We start from the raw sequence: 19,915 nt of genomic DNA, 5'->3' as shown, positions 1-19,915 counted from the left end.
CGGCAGCCCACCAGGCTCCACTGTCTCTGGGATTCTCCAGGCAAGAACACCGGAATGGGTTGCCATGTCCTTCTCCAGGGTAGGAAACAAAAGTCAGTCTGTGCCTCAAGAAACTTTAATGTTCCCTATTTAAGGATTAACAGTCCAGTTCAGTCTTTCTCTGATAAACTCTTAATACCTTTTGAATCCAGGTCTGGGAGAAATCTTTAGAGACCATATCAGTATTTGAGTTGACCATCACCGCATCTGCTCCTCTTAATTTTTTTAGAAGTCCTCAACCTCTTTTTAGCATTTAGAATCCTCTTAAGAGAATTCTTCCCTACTAAATCTGAGACACAGGTTTCACCCCTTTTAGCCCAATCCCTATAAAACCTAGAGTAGCTACTAAGCAAGGTTAAGATTCACATGGAACTGTTAAGATGATTTATATTTAACCAGATAGATCCAATTACTTTTTTTTAAGTTTTATTAGTGTATAGTTGATTTACAATGCTGTGTTTCAAGTGTACAGCAAAGTGAGTCTATTATACATATGTTCACTATTTTTCAGGTCCTTTTCCCATGTAGGTTATTACAGAGTATTGAGTAGAGCTCCCTGTGCTATACAGTAGGTCCTTGTTTATTTTATATATGTAGCTTGTGTATGTTAATCCCTGACTTATCCCTCCCTCAATTACTTTATATCTTTGGTATCTATAGAAACATTGCTGGTAACTAGTATATGTGTTATCCAGGAGCATCCTGCCTCCACAATCTTGGTTCTGGGAGAAAACAGCCTCTGGTGCCTCACGAGACTTTGCTCTTCAGTGGGGACTGAGTTGTTCCTTCTCCCTGCAGACTCACTTCTGGGAAGTTGTGAACCTCTTGGCTTCACTTTACTTTGGCCCCTTTCTAATGCCAGCAGCACAGGGGATGACGCTGTGTCACTGGCCGAGCACTGACTTTCTTACGTGGCTCTCTGTGTCCTCTGTCGGGCATCTTTCTGTATGAGGAAGCCTGGGTTTCAGTCCATGGCAGGCTTATCTCCCAGCTCTGCTACGCTTGTAAGAGGTACAAGCTACTATGTATAAAGTATATATATACGCTCTGAGTGACCTTGGCAAGCTAACACACCTCTCTGAATCTGTGTCCTTGCTCAAAAGATCTGTAAATTGAAGTAATAAAATCCATGTCACAGGGTTACTCCCCAGATTCAGTGAATTCGTGCACGTAAGCCACGCAGGAACACGGTAAGCATTCTGGTTCTTCCTCCCTCAAGGAGTGTACCTTAAGAGCAATTTTCTGAAAAACACTGGAAAAGATGTCAGAGAAAATTACTAAAACATATTCACCGAGAGGATTTCGGAGACAGCTTTGTACATTTCAGCCCCCAGGCCTAAAAATAAAAAGCTTAAATGCTGTAGCTGAGGAAATTCAGCTGTTCTTGGCAGAGGGCTGAGATATTTAAACAGAAGTGTGATCAAAGAAAAGGAAGAAAACACTGAAGAGCTCTCAAGACGTGGGAAGAAGCACCCAGGAGGGAAGTGTCAGCACCCGGTGGTGAGGAACTGGCCTGCAGACCAGAGCTGTCCTAGGGCAGATGTTGGCTCTTTCACCTGCTGGCTGTGGGATCTTGGGCACACAGTGTGATTCTGCCATGCCTCGGTTTTCCTCATCTGTACCCTTGGGATCGGAGATGATGCGAGGGGGATACTTGGAACAGTGCTGAGCATAGACTAGATGCTCAGGAAGCAGATGCCAATGTCATCAATGAGACTGGGGTGCATTTTTGCATTTTTAGACTCTTGGTCCTTTTCTCTGAAAAAGTATGATTCTACTTATTGTATTAGGAAGATGGTTTGAGGTAGCAAGTCATGCCTCACAAACCATTCAAACTGCTTTCTGACTCTAATTGCAACTTGATTTAATTAGACCAATATAGTGTTGTTGTTTTTTTTCTAGAAGAAACCTAAAAGATTATCTATTCCAATTCCCTCATTTAATAGATGAGGAAACTTGAGGTCCAGAGAAATTGTGACTCATCAAAGGCCATTCAGCACATTACTTAAAACAACCAAACAAATTAGAACCCTTGTGTAGCTCTCACGGGAATGTAAAATTGTGCAGGCACTGTGGAAAGTGGTATGGCAGGCAGTTTCTCAGAAAATCAAACTTAGAAGTACCATATAACCTAGCAATTCCATTTCTGTATATCCCAAATAATTGAAAGCAGGGGCTTGAATATATTTGTACATCAGTGTTCACATCATTGGGGCTTCCCTGGTGGCTCAGAGGTTAAAGCATCTGCCTCCAATGCAGGAGACCCAGGTTCAATCCCTGGAGAAGGAAATGGTAACCCACTCCAGTATTCTTGCCTCCTCCCATGGACAGAGGAGCCTGATAGGCTAGTTCACATCATTATTCACAAAATCTAAAAGGTAGAATTGTGCTCATTTCACATGCTAGCAACATTATTCTCAAAATCCTTCAAGCTAGGCTTCAATAGTACATGAACCAAAAACTTCCAGTTGTACAAGCTGGGTTTAGAAAAGATAGAGGAACCAGAGATCAAATTGCCAACATCCACTGGATCATAGAAAAACCATGGGAATTCCAAAAAAAATTACTTCTGCCTCATTGACTAGGCTAAAGTCTTGGATTGCGTGGATCACAACAAACCAGAAAACTCTTAAAAGAGATAGGAATACCAGACCACCTTACCTGCCTCCTGAGAAATCTGTATGTAGGTCAAGAAATAACAGAACTGGACATGAAACAACAGACTGGTTCAAAATTGAGAAAGGAGTGCATCAAGGCTGTATATTGTCACCCTGCTTATTTAACTTATATGCAGAGCACATCACGTGAAATGCTGGGCTGGATGAAGCACAAGCTGGAATCAAGATTTCCGGGAGAAATATCATTACCCTCAGATACGCAGATGACACCACCGTTATGGCAGAAAGTGAAGAGAATCTAAAGAGCCTTTGATGGAGGTGAAAGAGGAGAGTGAAAAGGCTGGCTTAAAACTCAACATTCAGAAAGATGGAGATCATGGCATCTGGTCCCATGACTTCATGGCAAACAGATGGGGAGAAAGTGGAAACACTTGCAGATTTTATTTTCTTGGGCTCTAAAATCACTGCAAGATGGTGACTGAAGCCATGAAATTAAAAGATGCTTGCTCCTTGGAAGAAAAGCTATGACAAACCTAGGCAGCATATTAAAAAGCAGAGATATCAGTTTACTGACAAAGATCCATATAGTCAAAGCTATGGTTTTTCCAGTAGTAATGTATGGATGTGAGAGTTGGACTATAAAAAGGTTGAGCGTCAAAGAATTTATGCTTTTGAACTGTGGTGTTGGGAAAGACTCTTGAGAGTCCCTTGGATAGCAAGAAGATCAAACCAGTCAGTCCTAAAGGAAACCAACCCTGAATATTCATTGGAAGGACTGAAGCTGAAGCTCCAATACTTTGGGCACCTGATGCGAAGTGCCAACTCACTGAACAAGACCTAATGCTGGGAAGGATTGAGGGCAAGAGGAGAAGAGGGTGAGAGAGGATGAGATGGTTGGAGGGTATCACTGACTCAATGGACATGAGTTTGAGCAAACTCTGAGAGATGGTGAAGGACAGGGAAGCCTGGTGTGCTGCATCCATGAGGTCGCAAAGAGTTGGACATGACTGAGCAACTGAACAATAGGAAAAAGTGGAAGCAACCCAAGTGTCCATCAACAGGTGAATGGATAAACAAAATATGTTATATGCATACAATGGATTAGTCACCCTTAGCAAGGAAGGAAATTTTGACGCTTGTTACAACTTGGATGAACTTTGAATGCATTATGTTTAATGAAATAAAGCAAATACAAGGGGACCTCCACTTACATGAGAACCCTAGAGTAATCAAATTCATAGAGACAAGAGCAAAATGGTAGTTGCCAGGACCTAGCAGAGGGGTTGGTAAGGAGTTAGGGTTTAAGGGATGAAAAATTTCAGCTTGGGAAAATGAAAAATTTCTGTAGATGGATGGTGGTGATGGTTGTACAACAATGTGAATATACTTAATCCCACTAAACTGTACACTTAAAAATGGCTAAGAAGGTAAATATTGTGTTCTATATATTATACCACAGTGAGGGGGAAATACCCTGGGATCAGAATCCAGTTTTTTCTGACTCCCAGTCCAGGGTTCTGAGCTAGCCTACACCTGGCCACTCCCCATTTTTATTCTCCTTTCCATTAATAAGTATCCTTTGCCTTTAGAGCCCCACATATTTAGCACCCAAATAACTCCCTGATATGATTCTTTCCAACTATCCTAGAAACATGAGCCACTGGAGGAAGCTTCCAGGGTGCCATGTACTTAATACTCACAGAGCATGAATCTGCCAACCATCTAACTTTCCACAAAGTAAGATATAATGTTTATGATAAGAATGTTAGTGTTATTTAAAGATTGTGCATTTGAGTCTTTCTGTATTGACCTGAGATGAGCCTGTGACCGTAGGAGAAACTGATACATGAGGGAATCAGGATCCCTGTCTCATTCCACCCAGCAAATACTTGTCAGATGTCTTCCCTTGGCTTGGCCTTGTATGAAGTGCCGGGAAGCAAAGCTGAAAAGACACAGCCTCTTCTGTTGCTCACAGCCTCGTAGGAATGAGAACACGTAAACGGATACTTAGCCCGCTGCCAAGGAGGAATGATCAAAGCTCTCTCTGGGGTCAAGGACAGGGAAGCGACATAAGGATGAGGCAGAGGAAGCAGCGTCTCGGCTGGGCGTTGAGAAACAAACAAGGGTTCGGTAGGGTTGACGGGGGTGGGGGGAGGGTAGTCTAGACAGAGGAACTAACTTGTATAAGTACCCGGAGGGGAGTGGAGCATGTGTGTTCAAAAAGTGCAGTCACCAGTTCTACCCTTAGTGCGATGGGGGAGGGTGAGGACTGGGAAAGATGCCATGGGGCCTCTGAGGGGTCCAGGAGACATTCGGAAAGTGGTCTATTCCTTGCAGTTGGTCACGTGGGTCTGGAGCTCAGGAGAGAGGCGGCAGATGACCACTATAGCATGGTGTTGAGAACAGGGGAGCAGACGTGGACTGGGGGAGAGGGTGAAGAGTAAGAGGGGGGCCTGGGTGTTGAAGGGGTGACAGTGGGAGACGATCCGGTGAGGAGGTTGAGGAAGAATGACTTCGGGTTGTGTGAACATCTCCTTCTGAAGCCCATCTGCTAGTTTTACATGTGGTGAGATAGGCTAATGTTTTTGCAGCGTGCTTTCCTCAGAAACTGATGCTCATGGTAATTTCTGAGTAGTGCTAGCCAGGTTCAGTGCTAGTCCTTGGCCAGGAACCTAGGGCTTGGGAAATGCATCTGTTAGGAGCTAGGTAGGTTGAGACATTTTTAAGGACTCTGAATGAACTTTCATTTTGTTTTGCAATTCCAGATCAAGGTAAGATACCCTGCTTCCTTTAAAAATATGGACTTCGGGCCTTTTTCAAGGATTTTGTAACCATCTGTGATTCTGGGGGCTTACTGACTTCAAAAGTTCCTAATGTTATGAACCTGGAGGGTATCATGCTTAGGGAAATAAGTTAAAGGACAAATATTGTAGGCTATCACCTATATGTGGAACCTAAAAAATACAACAAACTAGCAAATATAACCAAAAAGTAGCAGACTCACAGATGTAGAGAACAAACTAGTGGTTACCCGTGGGAGAGGGAAGAGGGAAGGTGGCAAGACAAGGGTAGGGGATTAAGAGGTACAAGCTACTATGTATAAAGTATATATAAGCTACAAGAGTATATTGTACAACCACAGGGAATATAGCCAATGTTTTATAATAACTATAAATGGAATACAATCTATAAACATTTTAATCGCTGTGATGTACACCTGAAACTAATATAACATTGTAAATCAAGTATATTTCAAATTAATAAAAAAAAAGAGTTCCTAATGTTGACTCCACTGGGTGTCATAATCCCCAAACTGTCAGGAAGTCGTGCATGCTCTTCTGGATTGTAATCATTTGTCATGAAGCTTGGTGACCATTAGAAACTTAGACACAGGATTTCAGAGATGGAGGATGTATAAAAACAGTTTGTCTAAATCCCTGGTTGGCAGGCGAAGCAACCTCACATAATGGAATGGAAAGAACACACACTAGTCTGAGGGTCGCAAGACCTCTATTTGCCACTGCTACCCAGTCTCTATTCCTTAATGCGGTGATGGTAACACCTGTGGTACCCACTTCAAATGGGGGTAGCACCATGAAAGCATTTTCAAAGTGGTAGGCACAATGCAGGAGAAGTTACTGGTATTGTTAAATTATGAGTAGTAATTTCACAGCATGCTGAGAGCTGTCATTATCTTCATCCTCTCTTTGAACATCCACCAACATCATCAAGATTATTAAGTGCTTAATTGTACATGAGGTTGTGTTAGCTTTTTATTTTGGAGAGAGCTGTATTTCTGTTTTCCCAGGAGCCTTTTTTTTTTTTTCAATTAAAATTTTTTTCTTATGCTTCTTTTAAATTGAAGTATAGTTGAGTTACAATGCTGTGTTTCAGATGTACAGCAAAATGACTCAGATATATATATATAATGTACATAATATATATATTATTTTCCATATTCTTTTCTGTTATAGATTATTACAAGATATTGAATATAGTTCCCTGTGCTATGCAGTAGGTCCTTATTTTTTATCCACTTTATATAGTATGTATCTGTTAATCCCAAACTCCTAATTTATCTCTCCCAGTCCCAAGTTGAGTACCTGAGGGCACCCCAAAGAAGAATTTGTAACAAATACCACACGGAGAAGGAGAGCACCCGCTGGTGAGCTATGCCCATGCTGCTGCTCTTGTCTCTGTGTGTGACCCTCTTCTGCTGGGTCTGCCCTTCCCCACGGAAGAGGCAGGAAGGGCCAGGATCCCTAAGCCAGCCCCTCACATCCGCTCTCACCACTGTCTCAGCGTGGTGGGTCATCCCTACTTGGCTTCCTGAGATTTCCCGACAGTCTTGTCTTTGGACCATAAGGTCAGCAGCATTCCTGGAATTGGCGTCTTCTGGATATTTTCCTGCCCTTTTTTTTTTCCCCTTCAGAAGGAAATGCTTTCTAAATGCCTTCTTACTTTAAAATAGAAGGTATTATTATTATCCCATGTCTGTAGAAACTGTGTGGATACGCGTTTATGTAACACCATAGCATCATAGATGTTCATGACCCGGGGGCTTTGTATGGTGTACTAACATCAGTGAGTCCCCTCAATTCAGGGTGAGGGGTGTTCTTGTCTGTCTTTCACGGTGAGGGAGGGGCTGAACAGGGTGGGCACCAACATCTCACCCAACATAGCCCCTAACCCCTATTCCTTTCCTTCCCTCACTCTGCCATTCATCATCTTTACCCCCACCACAGGATTGGATAGCCTCACACCAAAAACTCAAGAGTCTCCCCAAAGTGTACATAAACTGCTGAGAGAGAGGGCTGAGAACCTGCTGGTGAGAACACTCCCCCTGGAGCAGAGAGTCAGTGGGGGAGGGGACGTGGAGTACAGAGTTTTTGGCCCAATTTTCTACGTGAGAAATAAAAAAATCCCAAGTCATTAAGCAGTGATCCCGACAACTAAAAATAACCACAGTTTCCACTCCAATAGAGAAGACTATTTTTCTCTCTTGCCCTTTTGTCTCTCCTGTCTCATCTCGGAGAAGGTTTATGTTAAATGCATGTTTCAGAAGCAAAACTATCTTACCCTGCTCTCAAAGAACAGTTATATAAAAACTGGCAACATCCACAGAAGGTAGCAGAGGAAAGATAAAGATATGCAATCTTATGGAAGAACAGAGGGAGACTTTCTAGATTGCTGACCTTAAAGATGATTTAAAAAATGCTTTTTTTTTTTTTTTTTACTTGGTTTGGGTATAAACACATTCTCTGTTGGCCACCATGTCACTGAGTTTCCTAAACTGGCATTCAATTATCCCAAAATGCTAATAATCATGACACAGAAGAAAATACATGGTTTGCTTAGAGCTTCGGCAGTTGCACTGAACTTTGGCTTCATCAGCTCCAGAGAGGCTTGGCGGGGTCAGTCCTCCTGAGTCCCCAGAGCTTAGGAAGGTGAAGGCCTCCCTGAGGTGAGCGTTCCTTTGTGCTCCTTCATCTCCGGTGAGAGATCACAAGGCACCAGTGCTGACTCAGCTGAGTCAACGCCCTTTCCTCCTGCTCACACAGGTGGCCGGGTTAAATAAGTGCTGAAAGGAGTTTGGTGCGTTCTCCTGAGTCACCTTTGTCAGTCAGGAAGCACTGTAAACTTGGCCTCAGAAGGAGATTATAGCGTGCTCTCGCTTCTGAGCTTTACAGAAATTAAAGTGTATGTTTGCGTGTGGGCTTATCTGTCATCACACCTATCAGATTTCATTCCTCTGTGTGTTGTCTGCAGGAGTCTCGCTCACCTCTGTGTACAGAGAGGGAACCACAAGAAATCGGGGATCCTCTTTTAGCGCTGAGTGTGTCCCACACCTGTCACCAGGCAGTTAACCGCAGTGGCACTGGGCATGTTCCTCGGCATTTCCTGCTCCCCTCCTGGCAGAGGTTGGAGTGCTTGAGGCAGTAGCCAAAGGTGGTCAGCCAGGGGGAGGCCGAGGAAGCAGAGGGAAGCCTGGGGCCAGGGTCTTGCAGAGGATCTAGCTCTCCATCATTACAGCCGATTTTTCAAATACTGTTACAGGGAGAATCCAGAAGTCAGTTACCAAAAGATCCTTTAAAAAGAGGATGGTTAACATGCAGCCTGGCAGTGCTTGCCCGTGGCCAGGACTGGAGTTCCCTTAGGAGGAAATGGAGCTTTGGGCTTCTTACTGAAACTGACATTATAGAAACAGGTCATGTACTCAGAGACAGACCAGGCTGGTATAGGCAGAAGACAGAAAAATGCTGATATCCTAGAGACTTCATTTTTGGCATGTTATTAAAGTTACTGTTCTCAATTTCCTTCCCCCATTTTAGATTGTTAGGACCTCTGTTCTTAGAAAACTTACATTTTATCTGTGGCTAGCAGTATGAAGGATTTTTTAAAAATGAAGTATTAATATCACATGACTCTTTAATCTTCATATCTCAAACAGGATAAAAATGTCAGGTTTTATAAAATGAGCATAGAAATCTTTTCTATGCAGAGGTTTGCTGACGGATGTCTGTGGGTCCCAAGAGATAGAGTTGGAAAAAAGTCTAATGAACAGAAGTAGCATACTTTGTTTTCTTTAATTTGTCACTTCCAGTTATCACACAGAGTTCCTTTTTAGCAGGTGATGGTTAGGTTTGGTTTGGACACCCAAGACAATGTGTATCCGGAATAAAGAAGGGCATTGGACTGGGTTTCATCAAGAGGAAACGAAGACTTTGTGTAGTATGCCTCTGGATGGTCCTTCTTCAACACTTGCTCCCTCTCAATAGCTGTGTTTAGAGGATCATAGCTGTCAGGAGAGCTTCCCTTTCCTTTAACATTTGGGAGTTACTGGAGAGCAATGAAATCCTCCCCATCAGTCAGAGCTGCCTGGGACTGGTTTGCCAGGAATAAAACCATCTTGGCCAACAACATTGGCATTGGCACAAATGCCCGACCTTGGGCTTCCTTCTCTGAGACTCGCTTCTGACCTTTACCTCTTTTTTTAACCAACACTGTAACATAACTATAGTGAAGCTACTGAGATAGCTTGGGTTTCAGGGGAAGCTATAATGAGTGTAAAACATCAGCAAGACAAAGTGTTAAGAGCATTGATAAAGAATTAAGTATATGTCCAGGAACAGCCTGCTGGATTCCAACCATAGACAGGATGAAAAATATAATCAACAAACCTTTCTAGTTACCTGTTTTATATATAGTAGAGTGTATATGTCAGTCCCAATCTCCCAATTAATCCCTCTCTCCTTCCCCCCACCCCAGTAATCTTGTTTGTTTTCTGCATTTGTGACTCTGTTTCTTTGTAAAAAGGTTCATTTGTACCATTTTTTTAGATTCCACATATAAGCAATATGACATTTGTCTGACTTCACGCAGTATGACAGTCTCTAGATCCATCCATTGCTGTAAATGGCCATTATTTCATTGTTTTTATGGCTGAGTAATACCCCATTGTACATATGTGCCATATCTTCCTTATCCATTCCTCTGTTGATGGACATTAAGGTTGCTTCCATGTCCTGGCTATTGTAAACCGAGCTGCAGTGAACACTGGGCTGCAGGTATCTTCTCAAATTAGGGTTTTCTCCAGATATACACCCAGGAGTGGGATTGCTGGATCATATGGTAGCTCTATTTTTATTTTTTTAAGGAACCTCCATACTGTTCTCCATAATAGTTGTACCAATGTCTATTCCCACCAACAGTGTAGGAGGGTTCCCTTTTCTCCACATCCTCTCCAGCATTTACTGGAGATTTTTTGATGATGGCTATTCTGACTGGTGTGAGGTGATACTTCATTGTAGTTTGGTTTGTATTTCTCTGATGATTAGTGACGTTGAGCATCTTTTCATGTGCCTCTTGGCCATCTGTATGTCTTCATTGGAGAAATGTCTATTTAGACATTTACTTCTGCCCAGTATTTTTGATTGGATTGTTTGTTTCTCAGTTTCCTAATCTGCATTTCCTCCCATGACACCCCATCCCTGACTCGGTGCCCAACCTCATCCCTCTTACCATGGCCCTGGGCCACATGGTGCTGCTGGCACAGGTGGTTCTCGGGTCTGTGCCCTAACACCACAGCCTGCTGGAAGCAGGGCGAGAGAAAAAGGTGACTGACTAGTCTTTATAATGATGTCAGATTCTACCTGTGACAGCAGCAAAACACACAGACCCCGGTGGCTGCAACCTATACCAGCATGCATTTTATCTGCCTTCGATGCAGGGAGAGCCTTCATGGCCATGGACCATATTCTGTTCTCTGTCCTGTATTCTTTCTCTGCTGTCCCGCCTCAGGACTCTCTGTAGAGCCATGAAATTCATTCTTCCTAACTAGGAGTCTTTCCCTGAAATACTGATAGGGATGTCCTGAGGCATGCCCTCTTAGCTTCCCAACACTAACTGCTAACTCTGTGACCTTTGGTCTGAAGTTGAATGGAAGGAGGAGGTCATTTTGTTTGCTCAACAGCCAAATCCATCTGTTAAGTAGGAAATACAGTGTTCTTTCTCTCCTGAAAGAAAATCTTATTAATCACTCTGTTTATATAACTAGTCTTCTTCCTATGAAATCAGATTCCGAAAGAAAAAATACTTTCAATCATTGCATACATTTGAATGGGTTTCAAAGTACATTTGGATCCTATCTCTAGATGCATTGTTACACAGCGTGAGTTTGAACTCTATCCTCTGGAACATCTGACAACTCAAATGTCTAGAGTCATCTCCTACACAGCCGCCTCAGGTGTAGCAGAGCCCACAAGACATGACAGGTACTGTCTGATCTCAGATTTACAAGAAGGTGTTCCAGTGCTCTCTTCACCGTGCATTCAACACTTCCCTTCTATTGTTAAAGCAGATATAACTACACGTTAAAACCCAAGTATCGTCTGTATCATTGTTTTCAGATTGTCTTTAGAAATCTTTGCTGTCAGAAAAGCAATTGCTTTCCTCAAAGAAAATGAGCAAAGAAATCTTTGCTGTTTTTCCTGAGACCATCACTACCACCCCCCTGTTGGAGTCTGGGACTGTGAAGGCAGAAACAGATCTTGTGCCCTTTTCCTGGTTACAAAGTAGAATAGCAGAGAGAGAGCGCCAGATAAACCTTGGGGCCAAAGCTCAGCTCAGACGTTCCTCTCTGAGAGGCGTTTCAGTCCATGCTCCTGCATTTAGGTAGAACAGGATGGCCCTCCGAGTGCTTTAACAAGATACTTGCTGAAACTCACTAGCATTGATTAAGGGCTTGCTCTGTGCTGGTATTTTACATTCACTTACTCATCGTAATAGGAGGAAATTTTAAAAAATCTCTATTTCATAGTTGAGGAGTCTAAAGTCCAGGGAAGTTAATACACTTGTCCAGGGTCACACAGCTCATGGAAGAACTGGCATCCAAACAGAGTAATGAAGCTGAGGAGCGGAACCACTTCCCCTCTGGGCCCTGCATATCAGAGGAGCTCTCACATCCTTTATGTATCCACCCCTGGCCCGGCAGGAGGCTTCGCGGGACATTCCTGTACCGACCTGGCCCATAGCACTTGTGTTTTCTCAGGCGGGGCACCTGGCTGACTGCTTCCCACTGTACTCCTGCCTTCTCTGCAGCCTGGAAGGAACTGTTGTTTCTCATTCTCTGGGCAGGTATGCTTTGAGTCCTTTAGGACCCTCTTTCCATGTTCATGAGGGCCTCAGGAGAAAGGGGAATACAAGAGGTGTCCACACTTTCTTGCCCCTGATCTCCAGTTAGCTGGAGACTTACATTCGAGGTGGAATCAGATTTTCCACCCTGGACTCCTCACTCTTTGCAGCTTATAAAACGCTTTCATTGAACCTAGGTTCATTGAACCTAGTCTGCTTCCTTTAGTAAATGTATCCAAAATCTTTCATGGAGTCACTTTATTTTCCTCCTGGGCTGACTTCCCCTTTTGAGACCACAGTCAGGGAGAAGGTCAGTTGAGGTGAGGCAAGTTTTAAGTATGACCTTAGACATGGATGAGTGATGCCTCTGAACACCGTGGTTGTTAACTTGTTTGGCTTCAGGTCCCAGTAGGGACATAAGCAAATAGAGAAAGTTTTCTGCAACGGTATGGTGCCATCACCATCACAGCAGCAGGAACATGGTGTCTAAGGCGAGTCCTGGGCCTGGCCTAGGGCCGTGAACCCTCTCTGCCCCCAGCCCCCTCCACTGATGTGTGCCAAGAAAGATTCCAGGCCTGGGACTGATGTTCAGTGTTCCCCGAACCTCCCATCTCTGCATCTTTGCTAGGGGGTGGGGCTTAGTCATAGAGGACCTATAGCCCCGCCCCGCCTCCGACTGGCCTTCTGCTCCCTCAGCAGCACAGGTCACTCCCCTGTTCCTCCCCGGAGTGGTCCCCCTCCTAGTTTCTGTTCCATGATCTCTGTCCTCCTCTGACTGTCTCATGAGCTCTTCTTCTCACCCTGTGCCAGGGCTGGGAGCCAGCACAGGCATATGTGGAGGCCAGGGAGCGTGGAGCCAGGTGTGAGGCCGTGAGGCGTGCCGGGACCGGGGGTCACATGCCCCAGCCAAGGAGGCAGCCATGCTCAGCTCAGGTCATTTTCACCAGGAAGTAGTACAGGCCCAGCATTCCAGAATATTCCATCTCCCAAGAGAATTTGGACAACTTGACTTTCATGTGATGTAACATTTGCTACTTCTTTGACAAGTCCTTAAAATTATTTTAAAACACTCTACGTGGGCCAAATAAAATGTCTGTGGCCTGGGGCTGCCCTTGGTTCTCTTCTGTCTGCCTCCACGTCCGCCTTCCCAGCACGCCAGCCTCCCTCCCAGCCTCAGCTCTATCTTACCAAATGTCGTCATCATCCCTGGGAATCAGACTTCTCACCCTGGTCAGGATCCTCCTGGTGGATGTCTGCATATCTCAGATGCAAAGCTGAGCTCACCAACTTCCCAGATCTGTAAGGTCTTGAGAAATGATAGAATGGTAGATGTTTATTATGTCTTCATTCCTCTGACAAAAGTCATCGCTGCTACTATTTCTACTTCTACTAACACCAGTACTCCCAACCTTAATTGGTTCCTCTTCTGTCACCCATTTCCATCACTCAACAGCCAGAGAGGACCCTGGGACCTGGCCACCCTCCTCTCTCTGCCCCCCCCCCCCCCCCCCCCGCCCCCAGCTCCAGGCAGTGTGGAGTCTGTTCATTCTTCTTCCAAAAGCCCTCCAGGGCTTGCTCCCTGCCTTTCCTCTCACTAACGAGAGATTCTAGTTTCCAAACGTATGTTTTCTTGGCAGTGATCTCAGCCTCCTAACTAGTCACCCCCATGTATCTCTTCCCTCTCTACTAGGGATTTAGCCATCATGTTGTGTCTAGAGTCATCTCCTAGGTCAAGGGCAGCTCCCATCCTTCACGTCAAATACGCTGTAGACAGGTCTTGCTGGCTCCCCCGCGGTTCCTTAGCTGTCCTTTCATGCCAGCCCGAACACCCAACGTGGCGGGTGCTTGCCTGCAGCTATGCCAGTCTGCGTTCTCAGGCATGTGATAATTCTATCCACCTCGTGTCATCAAATGTCCCCTCTTCTGTGAGGCCACTGCCTGCCTTCTCTCCACCAGCTCCCCAATGCTAGTGTGCTAGTGGCCCAGGCTCTCTCCAAAGCTTCCGTTGCACTTGACTATGTCTTCTTTTTATCCAGCTGTGTTAGTTAAAGCGTGCTTGCCTCTGCCCGCTTCTCTTGATCAGCTCCTTCATGGGGAGATACTATCCTCATCATCTGTGCACCTCCTACACCACCCCCCACCATGAGGCCTAGTTCACTGCCTTGCATAGACACCTGCAACTTTTATAAATTTAACTTTTTTTTTTCTTCTACATGGAGGATGGCAATATCTAAAAGGCTCAAGATATTCAAAGTTAACACAAAACTGCCTGGTCATTCAAAAGAACATTATCAGAATTCTAAGTAAGCTAGTGGAAAGGGTCATTCTGCCTGACCCTGTTTGCAGGGATGAAGTCTGTAGAGAACAGCCACGGCTTGGTCTGCTTTTCTTTGGTCAGTGCCTTTCCACAGTGCCTCTTGGAAGCTTGGCTTCTCTGCCGGGGCAGGGAAGAATGGGCAAAGGCGTTCAGACACCGGGGTTTCTGCCACCCTGGCAGCAAGAGCCCCACACTGTTCCTCTTGCCCAGAAGAACAAGTTGTACCCACACATTCACGAGGTGTCCTCTGCTCGCACCATTGGCAGGCCTGGGAGTTTCCCACAAGCCATCTGGGTCTGTTCTGCTGCCCTTGTAGCTTGAGTTTTTTGCAGCATTGTCTTTTGTTAATTAGCTTTTAGAACAGACACAGCTACTCCTTCAGGGATTGTATCCCATTGACTTTCCTAAGAAGGGAGTCTACTCGTTTCTTCGGTGTGTGTATTTTCCCCTGTCTTCCTGAGATGCATACACTTAATCTAGGCAGAGCCCATACAGCACGAGCGCCTAGCTCTTCCAGAATGGAGTTGTTTATGGGACATTTCCTGTAAGTCTGCTGATCACCCTGCATGCCCGGAACGCTCACTGCTCAGTAGCTCTCAAAGCTGCTTTTACTTTAGAGTTCCACCTCCAAATTCAGCACCACCAGGCCTTTGATTCCCCGTCTCTTGGAAAGAGGAGAAACCATTAAACTCCATCATTTTTTACTAGCTCTTGTTTGAAGCTTTTGTAGCATTTTATGAGGTCTCTCCTGTCAATTTGCTTAGGGACCTTGGCAGCCTCCTCCTTCCACCTGATCACATTCACCTGAAGCAACCCAGGAGGTTTGGCAGCTTTGGACACCTGTGACATGGCAGGGCTGGTCATCTCCCAACCCCACCCTTTCTTATGTACACCTTCAAGATCTTTTCAAATGTACTGGGTAAATTCCACTCCAAAGAAGTATCAACTTCTGTTCATTACTTTTGCCTTGTGTTCTTAAGTCAGACTTGGAAAGGGGTGTTTGGGGGTGGAGGCTGTTATAAATTCATTTAAAGATAACTTGATTTAAATTTTTGAAAAGTTTTTATCCAAGGTCATTTTCTTTTGATTATGGAAGAGTATGTCTTTAAAATCAGAAATGACATCCTGCCATGAAGAGTGAATTATCCTGTACTGGTCTTTGGTCAGGAAATGATCAGAATGCCTGTATTGACCACTTCATGAAAGGAGAGTTGGCCCAAAACATCTTGATAGGAGGTCAGTTGCCAAGAAGTTGCCCAATTGACATATAAACACAGAGGATGGATACACACACACAGTCCTTAAATGTGTGGCAATGTGTTCCAATTTTGGTCCATGTGGCAAGAGTCTCAGTCATGAAACATTTCAAAATGGAAGAGCAGGAGAGAAGGGAGCATCTCGAAGGAAAAAACTCTTCAGTCAAAACTATAATATCTTTGTTGCATAAATAAAAGTGTCCAACTTTGTTTTTCCTGGAGCCCGAACACAGAACTTTAAGTTTCTCACCCTGCGGCTCCTTCACCCGGAGCGTCAGAATAATGGCTCCCTCTCTTCTCTCCGTGGTCTTGTCAGAGAGCGGGAATCCTGGCCGGCTGGTCAGGTCGCTCAGAAAAATGGCACAGCTGTTCTGAAAAGTAGCCCCATTCATAAGCTGCCGGCTGTCCTCAACTGCGGTGCTGGAGAAAGGCACACTGTTTTATAGAGAGGTTCTTTTCTTTAAAGGGGAGAAAAAAAAAATACATGGTATTTACAGGAAAGAAAACTGGGCCCTTCGGTTTTATTTTGGTTGCCACGTCTGAAATGGAAGTGGGGAAGGCCAGAAATACACACGAGCAACTGCGCCTTGACGGGATGATTCATAGTGGTTGTGACGCCTGTGATGGAAAATGCAGCTGGTTAAGCAAGATCAGCCATGAAGCCTCACATCATCTCCTCTGGCAGGGTTGATGCCTACCGTCTTGTGACAGCCTTACTGTGTGTGATTGTATGATTGACTGTCTTTCTCCCCCTCTCAGTTCATGACCAAGAACCCCACCATGCGCTTGGGCAGCCCAAGTCAAGGCGGTGAGCATGCCATCTTGAGACACCCTTTCTTTAAGGAAATCGACTGGGCCCAGCTGAACCATCGCCAAGTAGAACCACCTTTCCGACCCAGAATCGTAAGTGTCTGAGACCACCTGAGTAGACCTTCTTCTTTCTTAAACTGTCTCAGTGTTCCACTTGAGCAGCTAGATGGTCCACCAGGGGATGACCAGACCGGAAGTTCAGCCAGATGCTCTACAGGGCAGCCTCATCCAGGACTCCTCCTTGCCCCCAAGGCAACATCTCTTGGTGTGCCAGGGGTTATGTCTCAAAAAGTGTTCACCTCTTGCTTGCCTTGGCCCCATCCTCTCAAGTTAAAATTTCCTGGAGTTGAAGAGGCTTTGAAACTTTCCAGGTTTCCCCAAAAAAGTTTGGTTGAGAAATTCATTGTTCTAGCTGATTTCCTTATGCTCCTCAGTCAGGGAGCCTTTCCCAAGCCCCCAGGAAAGTAGAGAGGATGTGAAATGCTCCTCGGGGCCCTCAGCCTGGCTCGCTGGCTTGGAGAGCTCAGCTCTGTGACAGCCCCTGCAGCACAGGGCTCAGGGCAAGAGGGGCCGAGTCCTTTTTTGTCTAGGAAATACTGGGAGTACCATGGGTGCTTCCCCAAGGGAGGAAGCTAAGTAGGGCGGCATTCCTGAAGGGTCCAGCTCTTAGACTGAGAGCTGAGCTGTTTCTCATAGGTGAGTCAAGAGAACCACAATGCGAAGGCAGAGACGCTGGGCTTCCAGTACATCACAAGTTAGGGGGACAAGGATGCTCAGAGAGAAATATCGTTGACTCCAGGAAGAGAAGTGAGAGATCTCACAATGGTAAAAATGATCTCTCCAGCATTAGTTTATAAAGATCTAAAATACACGTTTCCATATGTCATTGGCTTAATCTGTAACAGCCTGCTAGGTTGAGACACCAAACACCCAGAGCATAAAACCACTTCCTTTCATGGGCATCCCCCTGCCAGCCCCTCTGGGAGGAGGGGAAGTTTTGCCAGCAGGGCAGAATGAAGCTGCTGGTGAGTGAAGTGAGAGGCATTTGTTCCCTGAACTCAGAATTTCCAAGAAGTCTTTGAGGAAAATCGCTTCAAGCACATAGTGTGAATTTACATAACCTCTATTGTCTTGTGGGCCCCTGTATGGCCTGCTGAGAAGTGGTACTTCCATGAAATGGACAGGGTGAACCAGCTGGCTGGGTCAGGTGAGCAAGTTAATTCCTTAGCTTCCCAGCCTAAGACTGGTCTGCTCAGCAAGATTTTTATGAGGCTAGTGAATTGGTGGTTACAGATGCCCTAATAATACACAATGCAGTAGAATTAGTAGAAAGCAATGTTTAACCAATTGTCATAACTGGAATTAATGCTGCTAAGAGAGTTGCAGGGCCGTCCTCTGAACTCACTGGCAAGGGCTAAGTCCCACGGAAGATTAATAAGCCTCATGCACAGAATCTGAAGTTTTCCTTGTTTCCTTTTTGACAGAAATCCCGAGAAGACGTCAGTAATTTCGACCCTGACTTCATAAAGGAAGAACCGGTTTTAACTCCAATTGATGAGGGACATCTTCCTATGATTAACCAGGATGAGTTTAGAAACTTTTCCTTTGTCTCTCCAGAGTTGCATCCATAGCCTGTGGCGAATGGGAGAGATGGTATGAGAAGCAAAAGGAGAGATTTTTCCAGGAATTTCCTCTGTGGGGAACTCCTCAGTGTCAACGTTCGAACAAGACCCTTACCTTCAGGGAACAGGTGGAGAACTCTGTGAAGGACAGAACATCAAGAGATCAACCACTTCAAGTTCTGAGGGAGCCAGGGTCCTAGAAATAGTGGATACTGAAATGAGATTTCATGAAGAAATACACTGCTCAGCTCTGAGTTTCCGTGGCTACTTCAGGTTCAGGATATTAACAGGAGCCAAAAGAAGAACAGGTGTGAAGAATAAACCAGATCCTAGAACTTCCAAATCACTCAGGCATTCTTACTTCAAGGGACAAACCTAGACGTTGTATGGCCTACTCCCAGCTCCTCTATAAGCCAATGAGCCCCGAATACTGGCAGTCTGTAAGAAGTCTCTAAATGCTCATGAAGAACTTGACGAGAAGGAAAGGGATGGCTTTCCAAATAGAATGACTTACTCTGAACAAGAAATAGTGTCCATAAAGCTCATAAAGTCCAATCTTGACAACAGTTGGACATCAAGGCAACTGCTACAGCTTATTCTTTTATCTTTCCTTTCACTTCATAGATATTTATTGAGTGCCCAGTGAGATGGTGCAACAGTACCCAGCAGTGTAAACAGACTTGCTCTCACCAAGCTTTCATCCTTAAGTTACCCGAAAGGTGTGTGCATTCTGTGAAATGCCTCTCCACGTTGCCTACATCATACTTTGTCTGCACATAACTTTTTTCACAGAAGGCAGCTTGCTGCCCCAACAGCAACTATCCACATACTTGGCAGGTTGACCAGCAGATGAGCTCAGCAGCTAGCAGACCAGTGGAATCTCATCGTCGAGGCAATGTGCCGATATTGCTCTGGTCTCATCACTGGAGAACCACTCTCCAATCAGGTCCGTGACCAGACTTATGGCTTATACCTTAGCAAGTTATTTAAATTATATTTTAAGAGACAAAGATGTTTGTTACGCATTTTAATAATTAGAAATGGCTCTTGTAAGCAGGACATGTATCGAAGAAGGACCTTATCATATGTACCCATGTATGCAGTTGGAGAATTTTATCTGGCTGAAATAAATGCATTTTGTAACAAAAGGGATTTTACTTGTCTAGAAGGATTTGTCCCATCCCCACTAGGAGAGGAGATATGTAATTAAAATAAGCTTTGAGCACAACAGACAGAACTTTTGACTCAAAGCAACTTCCTGAGAGCAAAGGTTGACATCCCATTGTGTGTGTCACTTAAATGAATGTGGCCTGTCTCTTCGTAACCACAACTTTCATTCTGAGTCAGGGTAATGAGGTCTAAGCCTCACTGCCACAGACTCATCCTCAAACTCTTTGTAGCTAGACACAATAATTGCTTATTTCTCATCCAGTGAGAGCAAGTTCAACAGCCCCCTTCCTACTCTTCACTATGCCATCTGATTATGCAGATTCCAAGGTTGCCATAGGAAGGGAAGGGCGAAATGGAGGCAGCGCTGAGTGTTTCCCTACCTCTCCTGGGAGGAACACGCATCACCTGTGCTCACACCAGACTGGCCAGAAAAACAGACAGGACTGGGAA

General features: G+C 44.8%; 1 protein-coding gene and 1 non-coding gene across 2 annotated transcripts in view; both read left to right on the top strand.

Moving 5' to 3' along the window:
* The window catches only part of PRKCH (protein kinase C eta), a 241,942-nt gene extending 222,495 nt beyond the window's left edge, over positions 1-19,447 (top strand). The window contains exons 13-14 of the mRNA XM_061156926.1: positions 16,623-16,766; positions 18,158-19,447. Coding sequence (XP_061012909.1) covers positions 16,623-16,766; positions 18,158-18,304 — 291 coding nt within the window. The 3' untranslated portion in view covers positions 18,305-19,447. The remainder of the gene's footprint in view (positions 1-16,622; positions 16,767-18,157) is intronic.
* Positions 2,257-2,328, top strand: TRNAW-CCA (transfer RNA tryptophan (anticodon CCA)). Its single transcript has one exon. It is a non-coding gene; the product is annotated as a tRNA-Trp (tRNA).
* Positions 19,448-19,915: the final 468 nt, after the last annotated feature.

This window comes from Dama dama, chromosome 12 (genome assembly GCF_033118175.1).
Source record: "Dama dama isolate Ldn47 chromosome 12, ASM3311817v1, whole genome shotgun sequence".
Lineage (NCBI taxonomy): Eukaryota > Metazoa > Chordata > Mammalia > Artiodactyla > Cervidae > Dama > Dama dama.
This window is presented reverse-complemented; position numbering and strand designations above follow the sequence as displayed.